A 27994-nucleotide genomic window follows, 5' to 3' on the forward strand; every position below is an offset into this window, starting at 1 on the left:
GGTTAGGCTTGGTTAAGGGTGGTGTGAGATTAATGTTTCATGTAACATGATATTATTATACTTGATATATTATACTTTGACCTGTATGTTTTTGTGGGTGCCAGTGTGGCACGATGATGTCATAATGTACTTGGAACATACATGGACGTGGAAGTGCTATGTGCATTTTTGTACCAAGACGTGCAAGACGTGTGTTTCTTAAGAAAGACCAGATCAGCATGCTGACTTTGTCTTCATTGAACCCAGATAACATGTACATGTCTGTATATTCTAAGCTAATCATTAAGAGAATGTGACGTGTGCTACTAGTATATAGAGCCCACTCTGGAGATGTAAAATGAGGAGATGAAGAGATCATGATGTTGAATCAGTTTGAATGATGCCTGTGCCGAAATAAAGAACCTGGTTTATGGATCTACTTGAGCCTACTGGACTTTTGTTTGCGGTGTGCCTCCGGGAAAAGCTGACAGTTTGGTGACCCCCGACGTGATAATCCTGGAGGCACAGGCAAATCATCTCCTCCACAGAACGCCTGAGAAAGACATCGCAAAAATGAGCTCTCCAGAAAGACGGTACGACAGAGGCCTTTTTTCATAGAATTTCTGTCAATTGGTTTAATGCTAAATTAATGTGATGTTTTTTTTTGGGACGTTGTGTGAAATTAATTAAGTTATAACTTTAATACTATGTAAAATTTGTAATTATTTCCGTGTTTATGGCTTAGCACGAAGAGAGAAAAAAAGCACTAGAATTAATAATAAGTAGCAAGTTTACACTTAGATTAGGTAAAGTGTAATTAGAAACAAATTTAATCATTTCCGTGTTTATGGCTTAGCACGAAGAGAGAAAAAAAGCACTGGAATTAATAATAAGTAGCAAGTTTAGACTTTGATCAGGTAAAGTGTGATTAGAAAAAAGTTAATCATTTCCGTGTTTATGGCTTAGCACGAAGAGAGAAAAAAAGCAAGTTTTATAAAAAATACACTTAGTGGTTAAACTTTACACTAAAAAGAAAACAAAACTTTTAATCAAGTTTACATAAAAATGTGGTACCCAAAAAACTATATGTAACGCTAGCAGCAATTTTTATCAACATGATAAGATCTCAAGGAAACGAACCTGTCCAAATGAATTACACCCAGAATGGACATGAATTATCTTGCCACTGTAAAATTAAAACAGTGTCCGTCAAATTTAGCAAATATCACTAAAATATTAAAAGATCTAAAAGAAGAAAGGAATTGTTATTTACACTTTGGCTGCATTTATTGCTATCTTTTAAACTTTAGGATCCATATTGGTCATGGCTATATTGTTGTGTTTGCGTTTGGCAGGGAACGCTAAGGTCATGACCTTAAATCCTCCTGTTTCAGCCTCTACCTCGAGTTGGGATGTTGAAACACAAAATAGAGAAGACAGTTGAAATGATTAAATTAGGATAAAATTGGATGGCATTTATTAGTGACTGTATCTTGTTGTGGCCAGATGGGGTATAGTTCTTATAAAGTGTTATTCATATAAATAAATTGACTAAATAAATAAGAATTTAGAAAACAGTTGATATCATTAGATGTTATTAGAAGATATAGATAAATGCTTAATAAATGTGAAATAAAACTGTTATCAAGAAAATATTAAGCTTGTTAAATTTATAAAATAAATAATAATGCATAAATAAAATTAAGAAAATATTAAGATTGTTAAAAAAATAATAATAATAATAAAAAATTTAATAAATAAAATAAATAATCTCAATTAAGAACTATAATAAGGCAATGCTGGCTCCTAGATAGATTTCGCACGCTATCTAAGTAAACCGTTTATTAAATAGTGACTTATTCTATAAAAATCATAGACTCTACGTCTTGAATACAATCAAAGCAATATCCAAATTGTTATACAGCAGCTGAGAAGGTAATTTAACAAAATACTAAAATATCACAATGTCCCAATTAAATCACATTAAACCAATTAATAGAGTTCTGGAAAATGAGGCACTTCACGAAGAAACAGATTCCAAAGAAGGCTCGAGAAAACCAGTCCATCATTCAAGACATAATCAAGAAGTGATTACTACTACAAGGAGAAGGGGTAATCTTAAAGGAAGAACTTCTGAGAGAACCTGCTGTGGGAATATATCCAACTCTTGAAGAAATGACTAACAGTAAAACATCAAAGAAAAGCAAAGGTCATGAAGCTGGAATAAAGACAACACAGATGCTGATGTTGACATCCTGGTACTGTGTTCCACTCCCAAAGACAGTGATAGGATGACTCTTCAGGTGGCCTACAACATGGAGGCCCCAAAGCTATGCTGTTTGAGTTCAAGTCCCCCGCTGTCCTGTCCTCTCTGTAAAGCTTCACTGATAACAACCTACTGATAAGCAATGTGCTGGAGTGGAGAGACACTATTGTGGCCAGAATCAATGAGGCCTACAACACTGACATTAACTACGACGTCCAGCTCAGCCAGCTCTTAATCTTTTTCCGCAACTTCATTGTTGAGTTCCAGAAAATGTCCAAGCTTTCCTGGATGCTGCCATCAAAGTGCTCAGGGAGACCCAGTTCCGTCTTCCTGGCTCTGAGGAGATGACCACCCTGCCTGTTGTTCTGAAGGATATGACCACCAGCATTGCTACTGTTCTTCGCACCACCATCCAAGTTGTCTATGACAACATGGAGTACTACTACAATGCTTTTGTGAACACCTTTAACACTATGGAGCTGCGCATGCCAATCGGAGATGTGATGACCTTTGGTCAAATCATCGACAATGTCGAAATAACTGGCAAAGGCATCTCTGACCAAATGTGGACTTCGTGAACAACATGGAGAGCCTGGATACTACGCTGGTCAAGATCAGCGAGACCCTGAAAGCGGTTGTAAACAAAACTCAAGAGTTTGTCGTTTCCATCAACTCTGACTATCTGGATGGTCTTTTGGCCAATGTGAACACAGCATACAGATGAGTTGTGACTGCTGTGAAGGACATTGCAGACCGAGTGTCCACCCTGGATATGGAACAGCTGAACCCTGTCTTTGAGTCTGTTGTAGATATGTTTATTTACGTCATCGACCAGTTCAATGTGACTGTACACAGCACTGTGCAACAAGTGTCTGAGGAGGCTCAGAGATATGTGAAAGCCAGCACTGGCTGCCTGGAGATTGAGCTGCCCCTCCCTTGCTTCAGTGAGGAGCCTAAACAAACATTACTACCAACACACAAAGAAGGAGACTGAAGAACAGAAAAAGTGGGGACTAACTACTGTGAAGTTGCAATTGCAAAAATACCAAACTGAACTTAAAGAAGAAAGCAGTCAAACACCTAACTGCTGATGTTTTTCCACAATTTGGAATTCCACAAGGCATAAGTCAAGGAGTTGTGAACGAATAAATGCCACTGTCAAGAGAACACTTGTGAAGGATGAAGAAAGTCGACCAAATCCGGACATCACTGGACACGGTGACTCTGAGGAGCAACCCCGACCACCTGCTACCACTAGGGCTCCAGAGAAGGAGGAGAAAAGGGGGAGAAGAAGACGAAGGAAAAGAGAAGAAGACGAAGGAAAAGGAGAGTATAGGCCATATTTTTTGAAAAATGTTTTGAAAATTTTCCATGTGTATTCTTGATTATGCTAATTATGCTAATTTCTGTTGTTCTAGTGTTGTACGTTCCCCTTATTCATTGAAGTGTTGAGAATGGCCTCGGACAGCCAACAATCAAAATGGCAAGCCTCGATTAAACCAAGCTGACAACCAATAATACAGGTAAGAGACAATGGGCACTGAAAAGAGTAAAGAGAAGGACACCAAAACTTGTAAAATATTGTTATAAGGGACAAACTTGCAACATACTCTTCAATCTACAGTATGTGAAGTGCTAGACTGTGTGCGAGATGTACCCGCTATAGATCATGCAATAAATGTACAAGTTGTCTGTAAGGACACATGTCTGACAAAAATAATGTTTACGATGATAAAGTTATAGAGATCGCCAGAGTTATAACCAGCACCAATGGACAATATAATAAAGAGAAAGATAATTTTGAAACTGACTTACAACAGAGAATTACTTTAAAAAAAAATAGGAAAATTATGCTTCTTATCAAACGAACCTAAAACATTGTAGAGGGCGCAAATCAATTACTCAACGATGCAATCCTTTAATATTATCTATCAAAAATCCTACATTTTATGACTCTGGAATATTCCATGGGATTCCAGTGTTCCAGATTTGATACTGTACCTGCAATAGAAAAATAAAGTTAAATTTTGAAGGCTACATCTAAACAACAATTTTGAACCTAATAAACCTGTTCCAGAAAATGATTTAACCAGAGAAATAAAATTGAAACAAATTGAAACAAACAAAACTGAAATATGTAATGAATGAAAATACTTGGCTAAAATGGGTACAGTATACTGCTCAAATATACTACATCAATACCATATTCTAATGAAAAAGACCTGACCTGTATACTTAACCTCTTCACTAAAAATAATTTGATAAAACTGAATGCTATCACTTACATAATAAATTACCAGTAGTAGCTTTAAAAGATGTACCATCTTGGACTATGGGAATGGCTACTTGTGTCCTTAAAGATGCAGTTATACATATAGACACAAGAAGTAATGATAAAAATGAAATGGAAAGTTTTACTAACGATTTCTGTTATTAGACTTTATCTTCTGATAATTATGGAGAATTTGCTTTTAACTGAACACACTACTGCTTGTGCAGATATTTGGTGGTGTTATGTGCAAATTTACGTTTGTATGCCATTCTATCAAAAACATGGTCAGGTGTTTGTGCATCAATTATGTTAATTATTCTATTCACTATAAGGTGTAGCAAATTCACTAAATTTAAAACAAATTAAATTGTCATACAGAGTTAACTCAAGAAATAATCATACATTTAAGAGGTCGTGGTCTTATCAATCTAAACCCAAACCCAAAGGATTGCCTTAGATATGTTACTTGCCAAAGAATAATAAATATGTATCAAGTTTGAAGCAGAATGCTGTACTTATATACTAAATAATACCTCTCCTGATGGGAGTATTACTAAGGATCTGAACCACCTTAAGTCTTTGTCCATGGAATTTGCTAAAAATCCTGGCGCATCTGAAAACACTTGGTCAAATTGGCTCTACAAAATGTTTGTTATCTTAGTCATAATTGGATGTTGTGTCATGCCATGTCTTAGATTGCTGGTAGAGGTCGAAGACATGTGCAGGGCCACTGTCCTAATGAAGAAGTTCCCTCGTCACAAATTTCGTTATTCTCCGTGAGGTCTCAATTCTCATGTCCTGAACCAATTGACTAAGTTTGATAAAACTATGTAGATTGATCATTTGTTTTAAAAGATATAAAATCCAAATTCTGAATCCTAGTAAGTGCTCCTTGTTTCTTATTTGCTGTCCGAGAGTCATGTGTTAATTTATGTGTTATGTTAGCCTAAGGGCTGGGATGTGTTATAATGCAGTGACTAAAGCTAATGCTAATATTTTACTCATTAGGGGAACTTTAAGTTGAATGCATTATTATGTGAAAGTAGTGTTTTGTTTTTAATTTTGGTGTGATCACATGTTTTTAATGTGATCAAAAGGGGGGATTGTGAGATTAATGTTTCATGTAACATGATATTATTATACTTGATATATTATACTTTGACCTGTATGTTTTTGTGGGTGCCAGTGTGGCACGATGATGTCATAATGTACTTGGAACATACATGGACGTGGAAGTGCTATGTGCATTTTTGTACCAAGACGTGCAAGACGTGTGTTTCTTAAGAAAGACCAGATCAGCATGCTGACTTTGTCTTCATTGAACCCAGATAACATGTACATGTCTGTATATTCTAAGCTAATCATTAAGAGAATGTGACGTGTGCTACTAGTATATAGAGCCCACTCTGGAGATGTAAAATGAGGAGATGAAGAGATCATGATGTTGAATCAGTTTGAATGATGCCTGTGCCGAAATAAAGAACCTGGTTTATGGATCTACTTGAGCCTACTGGACTTTTGTTTGCGGTGTGCCTCCGGGAAAAGCTGACAGTGGTGACCACAGCAGAATAAAGAGCTTAGATCACATGTTCCAAGGCAGGCCAATAAATATTACTGTTTACACTACAGAGTGTTAGATCTACCATGACAGCCAGCGGTATGCCCCAGCTTTTATAATGGTGTTGGTTAAGCCTGCTGACTCATTACAAGTGAATCACCTCCATACAGCACTCCCTCTATGCAGGTAAAGGGAGTGCCTCATCCGGATCAGCTCAGTTGTAGATGACTGATGCTAAACAAGAAAAAATAAAAAGTAAAGCTGTCACATGTTATGCAACACTACTTATTAATTGTCAATAAATTATCACTGCTGTTTGACTCTGACAAGTAACAACGTCATAGATTATTAGGTTTCAGTCAGTAGCAATACTGAAAGTAAATGCATTTAAGATTCACCTAGCAACGCAAACAACTCCATGTTCATGACCAACACCGCTACAGTTAGTGTCATTATGTGTGTCAATATCACAGAACTGCAAAGAAACAACAGCAGCTCTGTTTCCTGAATCTAAATATGATATGTAATAGGCAACTCTTTGTCAAGATGTAGAATTTGTTGAAAGGCCGTAAATCATGAGATCTTATGATACTAGAAGACACAGAGTATCAACGCGAGTGGCTTTTCTTGAATATCAAGTCATTTCCCAGTAGCTTGAAGTGTTTCGTGTGATCCTGAAGAGTGCTCTTTATTAATAGGTCTTATGACAATGCCTGAAACGATGAAGCAAACCGGCCATTCATCGCTCTTGAACATCACTTGAGTCAATGACAATGAGCTTTATACTCAGCTTTTGTATGAAGTTTAGTGTCAGAGAGTTTGCAGAAGATGCATGTAAAACACTGGCCAAATATTAATTCAGCACGTACATTTTCTTATGTAACTAAATGGTAGAATTGGCCAATTAGAGTGGTCCCATCACAGCTGGAAAAGGTTTTTGCACTTAAGTCTCAATAATAACTCCTCTTGAGCACTTTTCATTTAACAAAGTATATCAAGAATAGTGGACATTTCTGAATAGTGGACTTTCCTGAATTTGATCAAGAGTTTCCTGTTTAACTTGACAACTTCTTTATTTTAACCCTCTTTTATATTAACATAGGTTGAGTTAGCCAAATGTGATGGTGAGCAGAATGTTTATAGCCGTTGGCTTTGAAACATGTAAGACGCACAAATGTACTGAAATATGTCAAAATGAGATAAATGAATAAAATATGTAATATGTGAATTTTATGCTCTTCTGAAAAAGCCTTATGTTAGCAACACAAATTGGTTTCACGTTGTAGAAAATATCCAATGCCCGTCATTTTTGTTGTTTTGCCTCTTGTTAATGAACTGACAGTAAACCCTAAAACTGATGCTCTATGGAAATATGGTTTAATCTCTCACAAGCAGCACTAAAGTGTCAGAAAATGATGTGAACTGGGAGCAGCATTTAATGTGATTACGCAGCGTACGGCTTAATTTGTAGGTCACACAGCAGCATTCTTCCCAAATAAACCAAAAAGAGAAAAAAAACTGTGTAAAAGGGCTAGAATTACACAGTTTGATAATTGTATTTATTTCTATTTTGTACTTCTAGAAATTAGAAAATCTCGACAAAGAACAATTACACTCACCGTGACCGTAGTGCCTGCCAGGCAGCATCTACATCAGCATATAGGTTTTTCTCAGAGGGTTTCCCAGAACTGGCTCCGTAACCCGAGTAGTCATAAGAGAAGACATTGCAGTTGATGCGAGACCCCAAACCGATGTAGAAGCTGCTCATTTGGCCCAAGTCCACAGCATTACCATGAGAAAACAGTAATGTGTAACGTGCAGAGGGTGAGCACCGCACAAACATACAGGCAATTCGATTCCCCCTTGAGGTTCGGGTCATGAAGCACTCAATGGCATCCTTTTCCCGGGCTGAGTACTGCCAGTCTGCACGCTCAGAAAGGTGCAGTGTCCACCGGCTGCCACTGTCATCACACATCAGGCTGTAAGTGGGCTCAGGGGGCAGGAAGGCCAGCTTTGAGGCGATCTTGCTGGGACACGGTGGACAGCAAAAGAGGCAACATAGCTCGCTGATAGATAAGTGGTTCATCCTAAAGAACTGAGAAAGAAACAAATAATCATCTTTAAAAATGTAAGCACACTTTAAATTTCAAATGAGTGTATTTGGTATAAAAATGAAAAGGTGGCCTATAATCAAATAAAATCCAACACTGTTCCAATTTAAACTGCCCAAATAATCCCATTTGTAAGATTGTTTCAATGATTTGCCTTTTTCTGCCAAGAAATTGTACACAGGTGCAAAATAACATACAACATATATACCATATCATAGATTGGTTTTTAAATGTGAATTTTATGGCTACAGCCCAGATGTAATGAATACCATAATGAAGGCAAAATAGTGGATTACGTACTTTGTTTTCAAATGATTAGAATAAAGACTGAACCACAGAATGCTGATAGTAGACTATATGGGCTGTAGTTTCTGGGAGGGCAAGCATACATTTTGCTGACCAATGATAAGATAAAAGGTGTAGGTAAAGCAAACAACATTTTGATATGACAGTTACTTTAAACTGAATCTAATGGGTCGTTACCAGGATGTCCGTGGAACCTCCCGTTGAACCTGCCTTCCTTCTGATTTTCTCCGTGACAGTGTGGATGTCGCTGTAATGTGCAGTCGAGCTATCTTCGAACAACTAAACTTATCTTCTCCACCACGCAAGGAGGTTGACAAGGTTATCCTCGACCAGATTATCCAGTGTTCCCTGTTGAATTTGTCCGTAAGAGTGACTTTATCCCCTCAGTCCAGGCACTGCGGCGATGTCGTTTAATATCCTCTTCCCCTGAACACACGGTCATGAATAATAAGTAAAATCGATTCCTCTAACGTCTTAGGTAAATTAAATTAAACGCAAAATAGGCTAATTATATCAAAAAGTCTCCCTTCACGTTAATGGCTTTGCCAGGACGCACTATCGTTTTGGCACAAAACATCACCGCTTTCGCTGAACACACAGGCAGCTCGTTATCTTGGCTAAGGCGGGACGAAATGTGGTGATTGACAGTATGGTGGACCAATAGGAATCTAGTTTTTGAGGCGCGTTCTTTTTGACTCCGCCCCTCGGTGGACGTTCTGCAAAAATATTTAAATAGGATTTTTATGTTAAAGTATGTTTTGTCTACCAATTTAGTGGTTTATGCAAAGTAAACATTTTGTCTTGTAGATAATAAATGTAAAATGTTCACCAATGACGTTCATGTTGACGTTTCAAAATCAGGTGAAGTACTTCCGGGTTGCCGTAAACACGCATGATACCGATACATGTGCCAATGATTGTAAGATTGTAAGTGTAATATACGCTATGAGTTCTCAAAAAGGTAATATTTCTCGTTCGCGTAGTCAAAAACATCAAAATGCAACTGCCTTCAAAAATGACAAGTATGGAGCTACCGTCCAAGTGAAGGTATTCAAGTCACTCTTTTGAGAGACATGCTAGCAGGACCACAGTCACTGTAAGCTTGTATCATCCAAGGTTTTTAAATGTTTTTTTCTCTCTTTTTTAACTATTATTTACAGAAGGCGAAGTCAAAGGTTCACGACGGCCTTTGTCAGCACTGTAAAGATGTTCTTGAATGGAAGGTCAAATATAACAAATACAAGCCTCTAACACAGCCGCGCAAATGGTAAAGTGATATTAAAACTTGGTTTATTTCATTCATTTATTTGTTAATTGACTGCTGCATGAAAAAGCTCGAGCTTACGTTTTATGTGTGTCTATACAGTGTCAAGTGTTCTCAGAAAAATGTAAAGGACGCATATCACGTGACCTGCAAACCCTGCTCTCTTCAGCTAGAGATCTGCTGTAAATGTGGCAAGAAGGAAGAAATTGTTATTCCGTAAGTATAGTAGTTTAGATTTTAATTTAGTTTCCCAAAATTTCCTAGGGGGTCCCCAGGGGTTCTTCTCAAGGAGGTTCAAACCAGACTGCTGGAATAATTTTTAAAGAGATGTCATATTGTTAATTGCTTTTATGAAGTGTCATAATGATATATAATGTGTTATAATGATTCCACTTTCTATAACATTTTTACTAACCATAATACAATTATATTTTTCCTTTATTTTGCCATAAATAAAGCTGGTATAATGGTCTAGGACAGTGGTTCTTAACCTTTATCAGTTTTGACCTCCATAATAACAACTTTTGGCATTCACAACCTCTGAAGGGCCCCGCAAAGTTATGAAGTAGCATTTTGTGTAATAATTGATTTTATTTTCAGGACCTAGGCTTAGATAAATTAATATGGTAGGCCAGCAAACGTATTTGAAGGATGTCAAACTTTATGTGAAACTACTGTATACATTTAAAATGCTTTCCCATATCATCAGGGGACCCTGAATTCATTTTGTGATCCCATTGAGTTCCTGACCTCATTGAGTTCCCAACCCCAGGTTCATAACCACCGGTCTAGCCATCTAGCCTTGTTTACAGCTGAATTTTAAAAAATTACTTGAGTAGAGTAGCTTTCATTTTCATTATATTGTCAAGATTGCCATCTTGTGGACGTGTATTATACCAATGTTTTATGTGGGTGCTGTGCTCTTTTAAGTAAGTAGTTGACTACGGTTGTTTGTTTGTTTTGTTTTTTTTTATACACAGAGTGAATTCCGATCTGGACAGTAAAGAAGAGGAGGAAGAAGGTGATTGTAAAAAGAAAAACAGAGGACGACAGAAGAAGGATGAACTGAACAGTGAGGAAGAGGATGATGACTTTGATTTTGGAGATGATGACTGCAGTGAGAAAGACTTTGATAATGACTCAGATTTAAAGAAAATGAATGAAAAAACTGGCCTTCCCAATGTCTCTAAACTCCATATAAAAGATGGAAGTGACTGATAAAATTCTTTGTTAAAGGTTCATTCTGTCTTCAGTTTTAAACATTTTTGTCAGACAGGAGTGTTTCTTTACAGGTCTTTACATGGTTTGGCTATTTGCTGTAGGTTTTATCAGATGTGTCAGTGATGACCATCATCACAGACGCTCAAGACAAGACGGAGGAAAAGACACAACACACTCGTCAATTGTCAGTATCCACAATGGGCAATGGGAGGAGACAAAAAAATAGACACAAAACAGAGAAAATATAAAAATAAAGAAAAACACAAAATACCAAAAAACTGCAATAGTCACACTGCCATACATGAGGGGAGTTACAGAACACACAGAGAGCCATGAAGGAATACAACATCAATACACTGGTCAAACCACACACGAAGCTTGGTTATTAGTGAAACCAAAGGACAGAATACAACCAGAACACAAATGCAACACAATATATGAGATACCATGTCTATCACGCAACAAAACACATGTAGGGGAAACAGAAAGACCCTTTGGAACATGGAAGAAAGAACATCAAAAAGAGTGTGAAAAAGAAAATAAGAGATATCTGACCATTGCAAAAAACAAAATCACATCATTTACTGGAACAATGACAGTCATCCATACTAAAAGCAACAAATACCACTGCTGAATCAAGATCTACCAATGAAGTCCAAGGCGTCCACCTTATCACATACAGGATGCAGTCCTGGAGAAGGCGTCAGACTGCAGGGAGCGTAAGCTTTCCCTATTGTCTGAAAAAAAACAAAGTAGCCTGCATCACTACACCATCATGTGACGTTTGAGGAAGACTACAGAAAGTGAAAACATGTAAAGCAGGTAAACAAAGCTGTTTGACAAAAGGAATCGCTAATTCTAAGTATGACCAATACATTTATTAGGTTTTGGTTTGCATAATCTTTTCATTTTTGTCTGTAGTGGGATACTATAGTTTTTGTACTAATTATTGTTTGATATATGGACCATAGGAGTTGTGAAATGGATAGTTGGATAGTGATCTCGCCTCAATCAGCTTGTCTCAAGCCTTTCTGTGCAGAGTTTTCATGTTTTTACCCCTGTCTAGGTGGGTTTCCTTCAGGTTTTTCTCCATCAAAGACATATATAAGAAAGTAAAATTACAGCTGACTAATTCTGACCAATCCTTGCTAAACATCCAGGAATGTATCCTCAGTGCTCCTGACAGGTTATCCCAGCTGCATTGAACCAATGGTTCTAATGCAGAGTATAGTAAAGTATACCTTATTGCAGTTTTGTTTTACAATATTTGATATGTTGCTTAATTCATCTGTCGTCTAGTTGGAGCCATAGTCAACTCAATTTGCTTGGTAATTTATGGAAACTCAATTTTTACATTGCAAAAAAGTTACTTTTATGACACTGAATAGATTATATGTATATATATTATATATATGTATTTATTAGTATGTTTGTAAACAATATCACTTAATTTTGTCTTAACATTAAGGCTTTTTGGACACAAAACGATAGACATCCTTATTCTTGGATATAAATTGAGCTCAACAGTGACTGCCTGTTCTGGTTCCAGAAGTAAAATTTCCTTAAATTTTCCCCATAGACTTTTTGAAAACGTCATATATTTCAATAGTTCAAAGGCAATGCAGATGCTAACCAGCTACACGATAACTAATATTTATATTGCAGCTGTTTTAAAAGGCAAGATTCTGTGAAATGTATTAATAACTTGGTGGGTTATATAGTTTCAGAAACAGAATTTAAATAAAACTATTGGTCTTGCGGTCATTGGTTACCACACAGCTGATCAGCCCTGAGCAAACTTTCAAACTTTTAATATTAATTTATTTCGGAAAGTCTATGGAGGGAAAAAAACGGGCTTGGCAGTCACTGTTGAGCTCCATAGTATCTCACTAATTAATTGACTGAACTTTGTCTATAATGGAAATGGTTATCACATTTTCTCCATGTTATTTTTAGACTGGCTGATTGTGTGTTTTTGACTTATTGCCAGTTGTCAATCATATGAGTGCCTAGTTCCTGACTGACTTCATGTGTTGTGACTAGTACATTCACATGATTTTCTTTTGTATAGTGAGTCATGCTTGATGTGTGTTCACTGTCTTGAACTCATGATGCATGATGGCTAATGCAGTCACTAGTTCAACTTGATATGTTAGTTTACTAGAACTACTATAGCTACTACAACTACTGAGGCACCTTTATGAATTATTATGTAACCATCTCTTATCTAATAACCACTACTATTACAGTCTACTACTATTAACTACAAGTTCAAACATGTGCCTTAAACCAACAGTTATCTGGTTTTGTTTATGCCAAGAAATTATGACTTTAAAAACATGTAACATTAGTTACTACCTAAAGTATATATAGTTATGCATTTTACTTGTATTCAAACAAACAAAAATTAAATCAAGAGCTATTGTTACATAGTTGAACTACATACTCCACATTCTCCCCACACTTTCTTCAGTCATGTCTTATTATACCTTGGATTTGTCCAAGATCCTAATTGCCCTGAGTAATAACAGTCTATAGGTGCACTATGTAACTATTCCAGTGGAGGGATTATTTTTTTCTATGCAGACTGCTTTGCCTGCAAGGATAGCAGGGTATTAAACTTGTCAATATTGCATTAATTTAATTACAAGTGTTTCAGTTGCTCAATATATGTTAAAAATACATATTCTTCTTACTGTGTGTTTGCCTCACTCTACAGATCTGACCTTTAACTTTATTTAGGAGTGTGATTATATCCATGGAAATAGATTTTTTAAATTCCATTTTCTGAAACATTTCAGGCAAATGAATAACATGGATACAAGTAGTTGATTGACTCTACAACAAATAAAAAACTTTAATATACACATTAAACAACCACATGTTTTCTCTTTGCATTGGAGGTGAATCATATGAAGGTTGAGAGTGTTTGTTTAAAAGATGTACAATAAGTAAAAATAGAAGGTTATATTTACTGTTGCCTGAAAAGTTTAAAGCCAAAGATATGCAGTTTCCAACATGTATACTATTAATCCTGGTTGTGGTTGATTAAGTGTGGTACAGTCCTATGACCACACCATCCTGGTGTCTCTGCGCAGGACACCACTAATGCTTCCAGTGTGTGTGTGTGAATGAAAGTGTGTTTAATGTATGTAATTTTTTAGTAGTAGCTTAAATCTGTCTACTTATTGTCAATACATTCCACTCAATAAAAAGTTGAAGCGTGTGATTCTGTGACTAAAGTGTAGATGAAACACATAATAATGTTTTCACTGCATTCCTTGTTTAAGCGGAATCAGATGGTGTTGCTCTGCACTATGTTCCCATATGCGTCACTGAAAATCACTTTTATTTAACTGTAGGCTGTAAAAATGCTGCTTTCTTCCTCTTCTGCTGTAAACCCCTCTGCTCCTGTTTAAAGGGCCACAGCCGCCCTGATTTGCAGTGATGTGATTGGCTGCGCACTGTCCTCCAGTCAGGTGGAGGTTTGTTCTTAAAACATCCTGACCACAGTCTGTGCGTACACAGCCCTGGAGCAGTCCCACTGTGTACACACCGACACCACTGACAACACTTCACACGGAGAGGAGATGGACAATATCACTTTAAACAAACCGAGCATTGAGCGCGTTTTCAGGGGCACGTTTGTGCACTCGACCCCGACCTGCGCGCTCCACATCTTAGAAGATGCGCTCTTAGGAGTGGACACCGAGGGGAAGGTTTGTTCTTTATTGATTTTTGTTTGCTCAAGTTTAGGTCCCATGTCCTGTGCTTTGAGCTTTAAGGAGCTTTAAGGCGAAGGGCGAGCCGCACCAAAACTGAGATGTAAAGAGGCTTTAAATTATCTTTTTCTGTTTGTTTTGCATTTAGGGCCCAAGTGCTGTCATTGGTCTCCCCTCTATAACCTAAATACAGATAAAGAAAGAATAGAAAGTCATTTCTTTATAGGGCTTCCGAATTACACAATACACTCGTTTGTAATTTATTTATAAATGTGTGGACGAGATAAAGTCATGATTCATAGGTCCACACCTGATGATGAATGATTGGTGGCATTTTTAATCATTTGTCATTTCTCATGAATTAAAGAAATAGCATTACACAACATACATAACACAGTGTTAAAAGCCTTGTTTGTTTGTCAGATTGCTTTCATAGAAAAAGGCGAGGACCTGGACAGACTGGCTGCAGACTTCAACACGTCTAATGTCATCCAACTCTCCCAACAGTACGATCATTTTTGTCACTGTCCGTTTCTGTTAACGTGTGTGATTAGGCAGGATGGACTTTTTATGGAATACAGTAGTACAGCACTAGAGCAATAATAGGCTGCATTTTACATTTAATGAGCCTTTACAGGCCTGTAGAGGCAGAATAAATGCAGTTTTAAATTATTTATTGACCTTCAAACAGAAGATATTTTGTGGCATGTTATTTATCTTCTTAATATTTCATTTCAGTTAAACCTTGTTCCTTTTCCCTGTAGTGAATTCTTTATGCCAGGACTGGTGGACACTCATATCCATGCATCACAGTATAGCTATGCGGGTACAGCTCTGGACCTGCCACTGCTGCAGTGGCTGAACACATACACGTTTCCAGTGGAATCACAGTTCAAAGACTTAGACTTTGCTCGCAAGGTCTATAAACAAGTAGTGGTACGTTTAACTGAGTTTCTACAGGTTACTTAACATGTCGTGTGAAAAAGCTCTTTCACAATGCATGCAATTTTAGAAAACTGACAATGAGCAATTATCATCTTAACAAAACGGATGAGTGGATTGTCTGAATGCTATTTTAAGCTTGTAATATGATGCTCCTTTTTAACAGAAAAGAACCCTGAGAAATGGAACAACTACTGCATGTTACTTTGCCACAATACATACCGATGCCTCGCTCCTGCTGGGGGAGATTGCTAGTAAGGAAACTAACTCTAAATATTTCTCAATATTTCAGTGTATATTACAGTACAATGCCCCATATATAACTTATAATTAAGCTCTGCAATAGTGTTGAAAAGAGATGGGCAATAAATATTTTGCCACTTCTTGTTATATATCTCTTAGTCAGAGGTGTGTTGTTGTAGTTCAGTTGTTTCTTTTACTGTAGTAGGCTTTGTGTATAATGATCAATGACCCCAACAGCCCTGGCACAGGCCTTGATAGTCACTATCACTCAAGTTAACCTTTGCTCTTTTGTGCTGATGTTCTGATCATTACAGTATTTTATGTTTAAGTTAGTTATTTCTGGAGCAGTTCAGGACTGGTGTCATGAGTTGGAGGAACATGCTCCACTTTTCACTTCTCAGATAGCTGTCAGATCTTCCAAAAATATTTGCTCTATCCTTTACTCTCAGAAATTAAGAGAAGGCTCCATGTGTCCCCCCAAGCGATTATCAAACAGAACCCTCATGCAACATTTCACTCATTTGAATAAAGGATGGAATCTGTTTGCTTGTACAGTGGAGCACCGTGTTCCAGAGCTAACATATGGCCTGTAGCCTCAATTCTGTAACCAGGCTTTTCACAGCTAATAAAGGCTCCAAGTGTTTATGTAATCATTTACATAATCACTGCAAAATAAAACTATATTAAACATATATATTATACATAGTGTATGAAGAATATGTATGTAATATTTAATAGTTATCTTGTGTACATTATAGATGCATTTGGTCAAAGATCATTGGTGGGTAAAGTGTGTATGGACAGAAACAATTCTGTCAAACAATACAAGGAAACACTTCAGGAGTCTCAGGAGGAAACCTCGCGGTACGTCAATGTTTCCATTCAGTTAATTTACAAAAATCTAAATACTTACTGTCTGTATTCTAAAGGTTTATTGCTGAACTCTTGAACAAAAAGGTAAAATCCATTTGACATAATGAAAAGCCCAAAGGTTTGATATACCTAACGTTGAATTGAATGTTGGCGTTTTTCAGTACCCTCTAGTGAAACCAGTTGTTACCCCACGGTTCGCTCCATCTTGTACAGGAGCATTACTTGGACAGCTGGGAGCTATTGCCAAGAATAATAACCTGCACATCCAGGTACTTTTTCTATAGCAACCAACCCTGGCTGCATCTACTGGGACCTGTTGTCAGAGACAGGTGTCTCTGAATGCTCCATCGTAAACAAAGGGTTTGCAAGACTTTATTTGAAGTGAAGCAAACACATAACATGAGAAAAGTTGGGGAGTTCTCATGTCTCAATAGTTCACCTATTAGTACAAATACATTTGTGATTTTAAAGTAGAGTAGATATGCCATGTTATGCTATTAAAGTAAATACCAATATTTATCTCCTTGTCTTTGATTATTATTGTGTATATTAGCTGCGAATTTGATGTATTTATTTCAGAGCCACATTAGTGAAAACCCAGAAGAAGTGATGCTGGTAAAGGAATTGTTTCCTGAAACTGAATCCTACAGTGATGTTTACTACAAATATAACTTGCTTACTGACAAGGTTAGCTTTCGATGATGTAATGACATTATTATGTTATGTTTTTATTGTTTACCTTTGTACACTTTACAGACAATAATGGCCCATGGCTGTTACCTAAGTGACAAGGAGCTGACCTTATTTAGAGAAACAGGAGCATCTCTGTCTCACTGTCCAAACTCCAACATCTCGTGAGTTATTTATTTCAGTGCTAATTATCATAATAAATAATGTTTCTGTAATAGTTGTGTTTATTTTGTTGAAAAGTTTGTGTAGTGGTATATTGAATGTACGGAACGTTCTGAAGCACAATGTCAAGCTGGGGCTCGGAACAGGTTAGAAGATTTGATTTTATTGTACTTTATGCAAGGCACTTAGGAGTCTGCAGGGAGCAACATTTATTCTTTAATAATAGAAATAATTGCAGCAGGAATGTCCATAAATGTAGTCACTCCATTGTCCTCATTTAGATGTGGCAGGTGGATATTCTGCCTCTTTACTGGATGCTATGAGGAGAGCACAGGACTCATCCAAAGTCTTGGCCATGCAAGACCCAGACCTGGAGCCCCTAACATTTGAGGAGGCCTTCAGATTGGCAACTCTTGGTGGCAGCCAAGGTAGGTTTAAAATGCATCAAATATAGTACTTAATAAAATACTGTAAATTCAGTTCAGTCAGTAAGTTCCACCACACAAGCTGTTACTGGACACTATGCCCCATCAGACGACACTTGTATAGTAAAACTATGCTTACTGAGGGGGTGGGAGAAACAACAAGTGAACCTTGTGTAAACAGGATGAATTTCTGATAACTTTGATGAGGGCCTGATGTCCTGGTTTGATGTTTATTGGTCCATCAGTGATGGTTTTCCTGGCAACATTATAAGACATTAGTTCATTTCATTCAGGCATTTTATGCATATAATCTGCAAGGTTAACTAAAGGTCAAAAATTGTGGCTTTAAAATGGTCTACTATGAATGATTTGAAATGGAGATAGATCTGTAGAATCTGTCATGATAAATTCTCTTAATTCATTTAGTATTTGCTGTTTTGTAACTCAGTATCTTAAGTTTTAATCTTTGCAGTATATAATTTGGCCAACAAAATAAATTCAATTGTCTGAATAGATGCACTCTGAAATTTATTCTGGGGACTATTTTGTTTTGTTTTTTTTTTTCTTTCCTAACATTTAGGTGTTTGGAAATGCTCCTGTTTTCCCATTTCTTAATTGCTGAACAATTTGTTTTACCTTCACATAGAGTAAATTCTGTGTAGGTCATGTGAGCTGCTTGAGATGAATACTGGAAGTAAGCTTTGCTGAGCGCGTTCATTTCATTGGGTGTCATTTTTCTGCACAGATTAAACAATAGTGACATATTTTAAGGCATATTGTGTGAGCCCATGTGCAGTTAGGTTTTGTTGAATCAAATATGCCACATAATCCCCTCCTGACACATGATTTGACAGGTGAGTTGAATCATGTGTCTATACTATATTTGAGGCAAACAGAACTATCATCAGGGCTGAGAGAAATATCTTAATTTAGATTTTCCAAGTTAAATAAATAAAATAATAAGTTTAATGTTTGCAGGAAAGACAAAAATAAATCATATCCGAATAGGCCTTAATGATGGGGTATTCCAAGGACCCTTATACTCCATAGGACAGACTATAAAGGTCACTTAAAAATAATTACTATACGGGCGTGGTGAGAATAAAGTCATAACATTTAACACATTTAACCAAAAATAAGGTTGACATTTAATGATTTAGGGCTTGATGCTGAATCAAAATGCATACTGCAAAAGACTGACATTTGGATGAGTGAAAAGCTTACATAAATGCCCATATACTGACATTTTACACGTCCCATAAGTTTGTAAATTATTAGACAAATCTGCACCACAGTTAAGCTCCCACCTCTCCACTCGTACACATCACTTACAAACTGTTGAATGAAGTAGGGTTGGGGCTGGGGCTCATTGGGCAGGACACAGGCTGTGCTGTGAGCTGCATACAGGTGAAGGAGTCTGAGAGCATACCCATACTCCACTCTGCTTCACTTCTCTACTATTCTAAGCGTGGGAACTTTGCACACAATCAGCGTTCAAAGGTGTGCTCATTGTACATAATTTCAAGCTCAGGCTCATTATGGGCTTGTGGAGCCGTTGATCCGTGGAGCCGTGGAGCCATGAGCACTGGAGAGCCCTGGTTTTATGCATCTATTATAATGTAGCCTAATCTCTATTGCCTCTTTGCTGTCCTGTTTCTGTCTCCAGGTGGTCTCCAGGTTTAGTCCAACACATAGAGCTGAGACTGGTTTTGGTTTTGGAATTCTTTATGCGGAATCGACACATAAACTTTCCTCGCTGTTCCCCAGTGTAGGGTTTGGAGCACTGCACAAACAGCTCCACAAGCCCATAAACAAGTATAAACAAGTGTAAAACAAGTGTAGGAAGCTAAAAGTCAATTTGGATGATTTGGGTGAAATTCGCACAAAGACTCCAACACCTGTCAGTGTCCTGCCCAGGAACACTCAGCTACGTACAGAGGCACATGGAGGTAATTTCTGGGGAAATAATTCAACAGTTGTTAATGTTTAAAACACCACCAATATAATGTTCTACATCTATCATACGTAGGTGTGTGGAAACTGGCCCGATGCGGTCAAAGCAGGAGGCACACTTGTATAAAAAAGTGTCTTTTATCAGCCAGAAATGTATTTAAAAATAACCTCAGTTGAATACAAAATAATTAAAGAAAACAGCATAAAAAGTTCACACAAATAAACAGAAAATTAGCAACTTAAATCTGCAAAACAACCTTGTGCACACAACTACACTGAGGTCCTCTCTGAAAGAGTAAATCACGTTGCTTATATTCCCCCACAGGAGGCACCATTTACTCCACAGGTATTAACTTTAGCAGAATTTCAGAACAAACTGTGCACTGTTGAGGGCCTAAGTCACTTTAACCAAAAGTAATAAAAAATAAAACTATAAACATGTTCTAAAGTAACTTGTGTATGCTGGAGGCGTTTAACTGAAAAGGTGGATTATAACTAAACAAAAACTTAAAACAAACCTGGGATAGTTGTGTCTAACAGTTTAGTTGGATATTGAAAATTATGGGAATTTAAATTAACAAATGTGTGAAATTAAATGACATTAATGTGAATTTAATGGGACAAAGACCCACTTTGTCACAGTAGGTTTTTATGTTTTTAACTCAAGTGCTGGCAAATTGCTCTTGCCCCTAAATCTGGATAAAATTACATCTTCACTTTGACTATGACTTTATTCTTGTAAAATGGCCTCTTATTCTCATAAAACTACAACTTTAATGTCAAAATGTTATGAGTTGTAGGGCCTGCATAATTTTTTAAGTGATGCTTGTACCATTGTACTTTTTTAGACATTCAAAAATGATATTTTGTTTGTGAAGGACTTGAATAATTGCAGTCTTTGCAATTTGATATTGCGACCATTTAAATTACAATTTTGATTCGATTGAATTAATCTTGCAGAGCAAACCTTCATTCTATAGTTCACTTTATTGAGATCTGTATGCTGTTTATCTGGGATATGCACATCTTTTATTCAAAGTAAATTAAGTCTTATAAAGGCTTAATATAGTGTGTAATTTTGAGCATGTTTCTACAGTAAATACAATATGAACTAGGTTATAGAAGAAAAATGTACCGTCTATAAACAATTCTAAAACTAGTATTGAAACCAGATAATTTGATCATTGAAGTATAGATATGAACAAATCACTTTAGTTGCTCAAAAAATTTACCTTAAAACTCCTATTTCATTACATTAAAATTAAATCACATTCTATCTTAAAAAAAAAAAAAAAATATTACAACACTAAGGATGAGCAGCATCATAATATTACACTATTCACTGTTGTGTGTGTGGATCCAGAACACAAAAGACCAAAACTTTAATCTCCCAGGAGGTCATGGACCATCCTCTGACCGAGGGAGGAGCATTTTTACAGGAAATAAAGGACCAGGTACAGTTGTGTTTAAAGGGCCTGTAGTGAGATTTGTAAGTTCATTTTGCAAGAGCTCTGCCCTTCAGTAAGCTTACTTCACTCTTATCACGGGACATCAGACAAAAGTCTTCATTTTGACCTTACTTTTAATTATCAAAAATATGCAGTGTAATATGAAAATGATTATATTTTTTTGTTAGCAAAATAAAGACTGGTACAATAGATAGGAGCTTCTCCTCTGTCTTGAGTGCCAGTTGCAAAAGTATTTGTCACTTATTGGACAGAAGAGCAATGATGTGAATATTTTTGTGGCTGCAGTTATTCAGTTTAATTTGGAACAAAATGTTTTGTGACTTGACTTTGTGAGAATCGAATTTTAGGATCATCAGCTGTTTCCCAATCATATACATCATTGACGTTTATGATCCAGGTACCAACGTCAGCCCATTTATAAGAGTCTGGTTTGGCCAAAGACAAGAACTGCTTTACATGTTTTGAAAGGTTTGTTGGTCATTTATTTTACTACAGCTCAATTTTTTACATTTTTATTCCAATAAAGATGGTCCTAAACTAGCTTTTGTTTTTCATGAGGGAAACTTTTTCTCATATTGCAAATTGGGCCCATTGAACCTATAATACATGGTACAATGTAGGAATTCAGTTTTTTTGTTTGTCTGGCAGCCATTGTTTCTGTTTGTCATTAGTTCATTTTTACAATCAGTGGTCACTGATCTTAGTTCAGCTGTTACCAAATCCAGTGAGCACCAATAATGAGGTGTTTGTGGATAGTATAGAACAGAAGCCGGCGTCTGTAACCTTTGAGCATGTCATTTATGCTCAGGGTGATGCTTATTTGTGACATTTGCAACTGGACAGTTTTGAGATGAGATAAATGAGTGTTGAACTGCAGTTTCTTTAGCTAGATCTAAAACAGATAAAGGTGCAGATAATTGTCCCCCCTCCTCTCCATCCACACCTCACAGGATCACTATAGACATGGAATAATTTGCTTGGTATTTTCTTTGGTATGTGAGCAAATGTTTTTTCACAAAATTAGAGATGCATGTATGACAATTCTGCAGAAATTGCATTTTGAATTGTTGATAGTGGGCTGATCTGATTATCACTTCTCTATCCCTGAATATGACTCAAATGTTCTCTAAACGAATCCCAAAAGCATCTACAGATTCATTTTGGGTTGTGTTTTGAATTATTTTTTTTCCAAATGCAGTCAATGCAGTGCCTGTACACAAATTCAGGACTATTATAAACAAGCAATTTGTAGGATTTCAGTTTTTGAAATGCTTTAGCGTTCCAGTTGGCCTGCTCAGTGCACCAGTCAAATTTGAGAATTGGTCTATATGCGTGTTCAGTCTCTTGACCATTAAGATTAAAACTATCCACTAGATTGCTCATACTGTTAAAGAATGGTGTTAGTTTATCTTTTGGATGTGGTATGCAGCATCATGTAAATCAGCATCTGTTTATGCTCTAAAACCGGTGTCTGTGTGGTTTATTTGCATTCATTCCAGCATAGTTTGCATAGGAAATAAATCCTCTATATCATTATCAATAGTATCAAAGAAGGTATACAAAGAATGCTTGGCGTACCTTGGCTGGTGTGTAATGGAGACATCAGCTCAGGCAGTTCATGGTTGTGTTAGTGGATTGTTGATTTTGGTATAGCGATGTTCAGTAAATTTGAACAGTGCTGAATTCTAGTCAGGTCTGTGACCTTTAGGCTGTTTCCTCTTAGCCTCTGCTAAATTCTGATAAGCTCCTTGAATTTTAAAAAGGGACTTGAACCACCTCTTTTTGCCACAGGCTTCTAACCCTGTATTTAAACTGTATTTGGGAAAGTCACTGCAAAAAGAAATGTATGAGTAAGTAACTTGGATTCCTTAATTATCAGGATATTACACTACAGCATTACCGAAAACTGCGATCTGTTCAAAGCTGTCTTTAAACTTACTCACAGATGCTGGCTGATGTCTTTTTTTCTGGGTGAACTACTCTTGTGCCTCACTGCTGAAAACCCACCACACTTTCATGTTGTGCAGGGTCATTGGTGGTCTCTTCTGTCCTGAGTTGACATAGAGTTTTAGACATCTATTTTAGCTTTTGCAGGTTAAATCTAACATTAAATAAAAAATAAGTAGCCATCCAGTTGGTTCACACAAAATCTTAGACCATTTTGCACATCACATAATGTTTGTAGCATATTGTAAGTGCAGGTCGTCTTGAAAATGTCTTCCTGGAACTAAGGATGGATCAAATCTGGTGTATGGGAAGATGTCACTGTCTTTTTGTTGCCAAAGTGCTTGTGCTGAGTGTCCTGTTTGACACGAGAAGCTGAAGGCAAGGCAAGTTTATTTGTATAGCACAATTCGTACACAAGGTAATTCAAAGTGCTTTACAGAATAAGAAAGATATTAAAATCACACAAATCAAAACATAAATAATCATCATAAAATTACCATTAAAAGAGAAGAGTGCAGAATAAAAACCTTTCAGTCATATACACAGCTAAACAGAACTGTTTTCAGCCTGGATTTAAACATTGTCAAAGTAGAGTCCTGTCTCACATCTTCAAGAAGATTGTTCCAGGTTTTAGCTGCATAAAACTTAAACGCTGATTCCCCATGTCCTGACTTTCATTTCATTTATTTCATTTATTGGTTTATTAGGACAGTGTACAAATACATTAAGCAGTGGCAGATATGTTTGTACCAGATTGTAGCTCATAGCTAATTTCCATCTGTAGTCTGACATCTGACTGTGAGCACCAGCAGGAGGCCGGTCCCTGAAGTCCTCAGAGTGCGAGATGGTTCATATGGCACTAACATGTCAGAGTTATACTTTGGACCTAGGCCATGGAGAGACTTATACACAAGCAGAGCTACTTTAAAGTCTATTCTTTGAGCTACAGGAAGTCAGTGCAGAGACCTGAGCACAGGACTTATGTGCTCGTACTTCCTGGTTCTAGTCAGAACCCGAGCAGCAGCGTTCTGGATGTACTGCAGCTGTGTTAAGGCTCGTTTGGAGAGGCCAGTGAGCAGGCTGTTACAGTCATCTAACCTACTGGAGACAAATGCATGGATAAGTCTCTCTAAGTCTGGCTTTGACAGTAAACCTTTGATTTTTGCAATGTTTTTTTAGATGGTAAAAAGCTGCAGATGTTATTGATTTGATGTGGCTGTTAAAGTTCAAGTCTGAGTCCATTATTACCCCTAGATTTCTAGCCTGATTTGAAGGTTTTAGAGAGAGAGACTGTAGGTGACTGCTGACACTTTCTCTATATTTCTGTGGGCCAAAGATGATGACTTCAGTCTTGTCTGAGTTTAACAGAAGAAAGTTGTTTTGCATCCACACACTGATCTGTTGGATGCAGTGGCAGAGTGAATCCACTGGGTCATATTCACCTGCTGCCAGTGAGACATAGATCTGAGTGTCATCTGCATAGTCGTGGTAGGACACATTATTGCTGTGTATTAACTGGCCTAACGGCAGCATGTAGAGACTGAACAACAGGGGTCCCAGGATTGAACCCTGGGGCACCCCAAAGGTCAGGGACATTTTATCTGAGCTACATTTTCCAATTTCAACAAAGTTCTCCCTGTTTTCTAAATAGGACTTGAACCAGTTTAGTGCAGTACCAGAGATTCCCACCCAGTCCTCTAGTCTCTGTAGGAGGATCCCATGATCCACAGTGTCAAAGGCAGCACTCAGATCTAACAGGATCAAGACTGAGACTTTGCCTACATCAGTGTTCAGGCGGATGTTATTTGTCACCTTGATAAAAAGCAGTCTCAGTGCTGTGGTGGGGTCTAAAACCTGATTGGAAGACATCAAAGGAGTTGTTAATTTGGAGGAAGTTAATAAGCTGCTGGTTTTTTCGATGACTTTGCCTAAAAACGGCAGATTTGAGATTGGCCAATAATTGTTCAATATTGTGGCATCAAGACTGCTCTTCTTTAGGAGAGGCTTGATAACCGCAGTTTTCAAAGTTCTTGGGAATGTTCCAGATTGAAGTGACATGTTAACTATGTAAGTTAGTGGTGACAACAAACTGTTGAGCACAGACTTTAGAAATTTAGTGGGTAACACATTGAGGCAGCATGTAGATGAACTCAGACTGGTGACAATCTCTTGGACAGTTTTGTCAGTTACAGGTGCAAAGTGAGTCAGCTCTAAGTGTCTAATTGGCTCCTGAGGTGTTATTTGCATCGTAGAATTTATGGCATTTTTAATGCCCTGAACCTTGTCATTAAAGAATACTGCAAACTCATTGCACTTAGATGTGGAAATTAGTTCCAATGGCAGTAGAGCTGGGGGGTTTGTTAATCTGTTTACCGTTGCAAACAGGACACGAGAGTTGTTACTGCAACTTCAAATAATGTCAGGAAAAAAAACTTTGCCTTGTTTTACATAAACTGTGGTTGTACATGTGCATCTTTTCTCTGTAAATCTCATAATGAACCTGGAGCTTTGACTTGCGCCATTCCCGCTCGGCCCTCCGGCACTCCATTTTCTGTGCCTGAGTCATCATTCCTCCATGGCGCTTTCTGCTTATCTTTAACCATTTTAACCTTCATTGGGGCAATGTTGTCCAGAACATTCAAAACACTCGAAGTTACAGAGTTCAACAAATCATCAACATTAGCACATGAGGCATTTTCAAAGTGTATCATTTCCATGAACAGTGCACCTGTTTTATCATTTATGTGTCTCCTTCGAACAACTGATGAACTGATGAAAGTCTTAACCTCCTATCAAGTTCCTCAAATAATTCAGTGAAATCCTTTTTCAAGATTTCAGTCCGTTTCAATCCGGTGTCAACTGCACCCATGTGCACATTCAGTTGTTTAGCTCCTTGGTGTGTTGACAAAACGTTTGGGAGGAGTTTTTTTAATCTCAGAGACAGTGTGACTGGGATATGAGCAAGTTTGGATTCCTCTGTGGCTCACATCTCTGATAGCACTGTCTCCTAGCAGCAGCGATTGTATGCTGTATTTTGGGTGATCTAACTATATTAGCTTTGTCTCTTATCACTTGTCGTGTTGACTTGAAATTCTTGTCTTTACAAAGTTTTGGAAAAGACACCGTATCACTCAAGTTTAAGTTGAAAGTAGCAGTTTTTTCACCCTCTTCTCTGAAAGTAACTGTAGGCTGCTTACCACTGGAAATCACAGGGAGCATTCGGTGAAGTCCTTTTTCAGATTCTAAAATAAATATCCGTGCTTGTAGCTCATTCATTTCTTGTTGATAGTTCCGACAGTGTTCGCACAAAGAATTCCTTTTATTTCTTCCCCCCGACATATCGCTGGCTCGCCAAAACTTTTGTTAAAAAATGTAAAAATGGTTTAAAAGTCTTGGTTTACTTAAAAGAAAATCACAACTAAACAAATCTCCCAGCACTGGAAGAGGTAAAATGATTAAAAAAGCAAAGTAAGGAAGGAAGCAGCAGGAGCAAGCAAGGTTTGCGTGAATGACCTGAAAGAGGAAAGACTAAAATATTGTTTATTGCAGACTAAAAATTCATCTCATTTTTGTTTCAGCATTGTCACTAGATGATCAAACAGGGAACTTTGAAGTTGGCAAAGACTTTGATGCTCTGAGGGTGAATTTGCTTGTGCCAGGTGGACCTATTGATCTGATCCAGCACGAAAAGCCCAAGGTTATTGTCACTGAAATAAAAAAATAAAAATAAAATAAAATAATAAATTGCAGTTGTTTCTGGGCTCTCTTTAATATGTTTTTGTTTTTGATATTTTAGATACTTGTAGAAAAGTTCCTGAATTTGGGTATGCGTTCATGATTTACTAAATTCTTTGTATTTTGAATAATCATTAGGCCTAATTATTACTCTTAATGTTTCAGGGGATGATCGCAACATTGTGGAGGTCTTTGTGGCTGGCAGAAGAGTTGTCCCATTCACAGATTCAACACCAGAGTGACTATAGTGAAATGTGGCAAATGTTTTCTAAATGATCATGTGCTATGCTAAGAATAGTTTTCTCTTTCTGTTACACGCTGCCTTAATTTCTGTTGTAACCTGTGACTAACTTGCACAATATTATTATTTAAGGTAAATGCATAATGAGAGACCATTAGTACAGTGCTAATCAAAACTGAAGTATCTGTAGATGACAGTGCACAATACACTGTTTATCACTGCAGCTATACCACTTTGCTCGGTTCACTCCACTCAAGAATCAAATTTCATGAAGCACTGTCTCCATCATTTTCATTTATAATAATGCATGCTTATAATTTTATTTTTGTATTGGCAATAATAACTTAGTGTTTAAGTGCTATTTAAACAAAGGGAGGATAGTTAGTCGTTATTGTATTTGTTTTAACCCTTATTAAAATGTGAGATTATGTCATTTGTTTTAAGTGTGTGTAGAAAATATCAGAGCTAATCTAAATGAAAAACATTTGATTGACACTAAACATTTGGGTTTGTCATGTGTAAGAGGAATGACAGAGCTCACTGACACCACTCAGCTTTATATAGAATAGCAATTGAGAAAAAGTCACTGGCACTGGGAGGGTGTTATCTTTTGAG

The 27994-nt window shown here is 37.1% G+C and overlaps 3 protein-coding genes across 3 annotated transcripts in view; 2 read left to right on the forward strand and 1 right to left on the reverse strand.

Annotated features, from left to right (window-relative positions):
- Positions 1-9110, reverse strand: part of abhd17b (abhydrolase domain containing 17B, depalmitoylase) — a 13079-nt gene extending 3969 nt beyond the window's left edge. The window contains exons 1-2 of the mRNA XM_033973268.2: positions 8670-9110; positions 7695-8170 (exon numbers count right to left, since the gene is read on the reverse strand). Of these exons, the coding sequence (XP_033829159.1) occupies positions 7695-8161 (467 nt within the window). The 5' untranslated portion in view covers positions 8162-8170; positions 8670-9110. The remainder of the gene's footprint in view (positions 1-7694; positions 8171-8669) is intronic.
- Positions 9111-9385: 275 nt separating this feature from the next.
- c9h9orf85 (chromosome 9 C9orf85 homolog) lies at positions 9386-10974 on the forward strand. Its single transcript, XM_033972967.2, has 4 exons — positions 9386-9539; positions 9653-9759; positions 9859-9972; positions 10737-10974. Exons 1-4 carry the CDS (start codon positions 9438-9440, stop codon positions 10972-10974), a joined length of 561 nt encoding a protein of 186 aa, XP_033828858.2. The 5' UTR covers positions 9386-9437.
- Positions 10975-14531: 3557 nt separating this feature from the next.
- On the forward strand, positions 14532-27972 carry gda (guanine deaminase). The gene is made up of 14 exons (XM_033971934.2): positions 14532-14696; positions 15123-15205; positions 15464-15635; positions 15808-15895; positions 16643-16748; positions 16814-16841; positions 16919-17026; positions 17337-17444; positions 17514-17611; positions 17688-17755; positions 17891-18037; positions 26982-27100; positions 27200-27227; positions 27304-27972. The coding sequence occupies exons 1-14, from the start codon at positions 14568-14570 to the stop codon at positions 27378-27380; spliced, it is 1359 nt and encodes a 452-aa protein (XP_033827825.1). The 5' UTR covers positions 14532-14567; the 3' UTR covers positions 27381-27972.
- Positions 27973-27994: the final 22 nt, after the last annotated feature.

This window comes from Periophthalmus magnuspinnatus, chromosome 9 (assembly GCF_009829125.3).
Source record: "Periophthalmus magnuspinnatus isolate fPerMag1 chromosome 9, fPerMag1.2.pri, whole genome shotgun sequence".
Taxonomy (NCBI): Eukaryota; Metazoa; Chordata; class Actinopteri; order Gobiiformes; family Gobiidae; genus Periophthalmus; species Periophthalmus magnuspinnatus.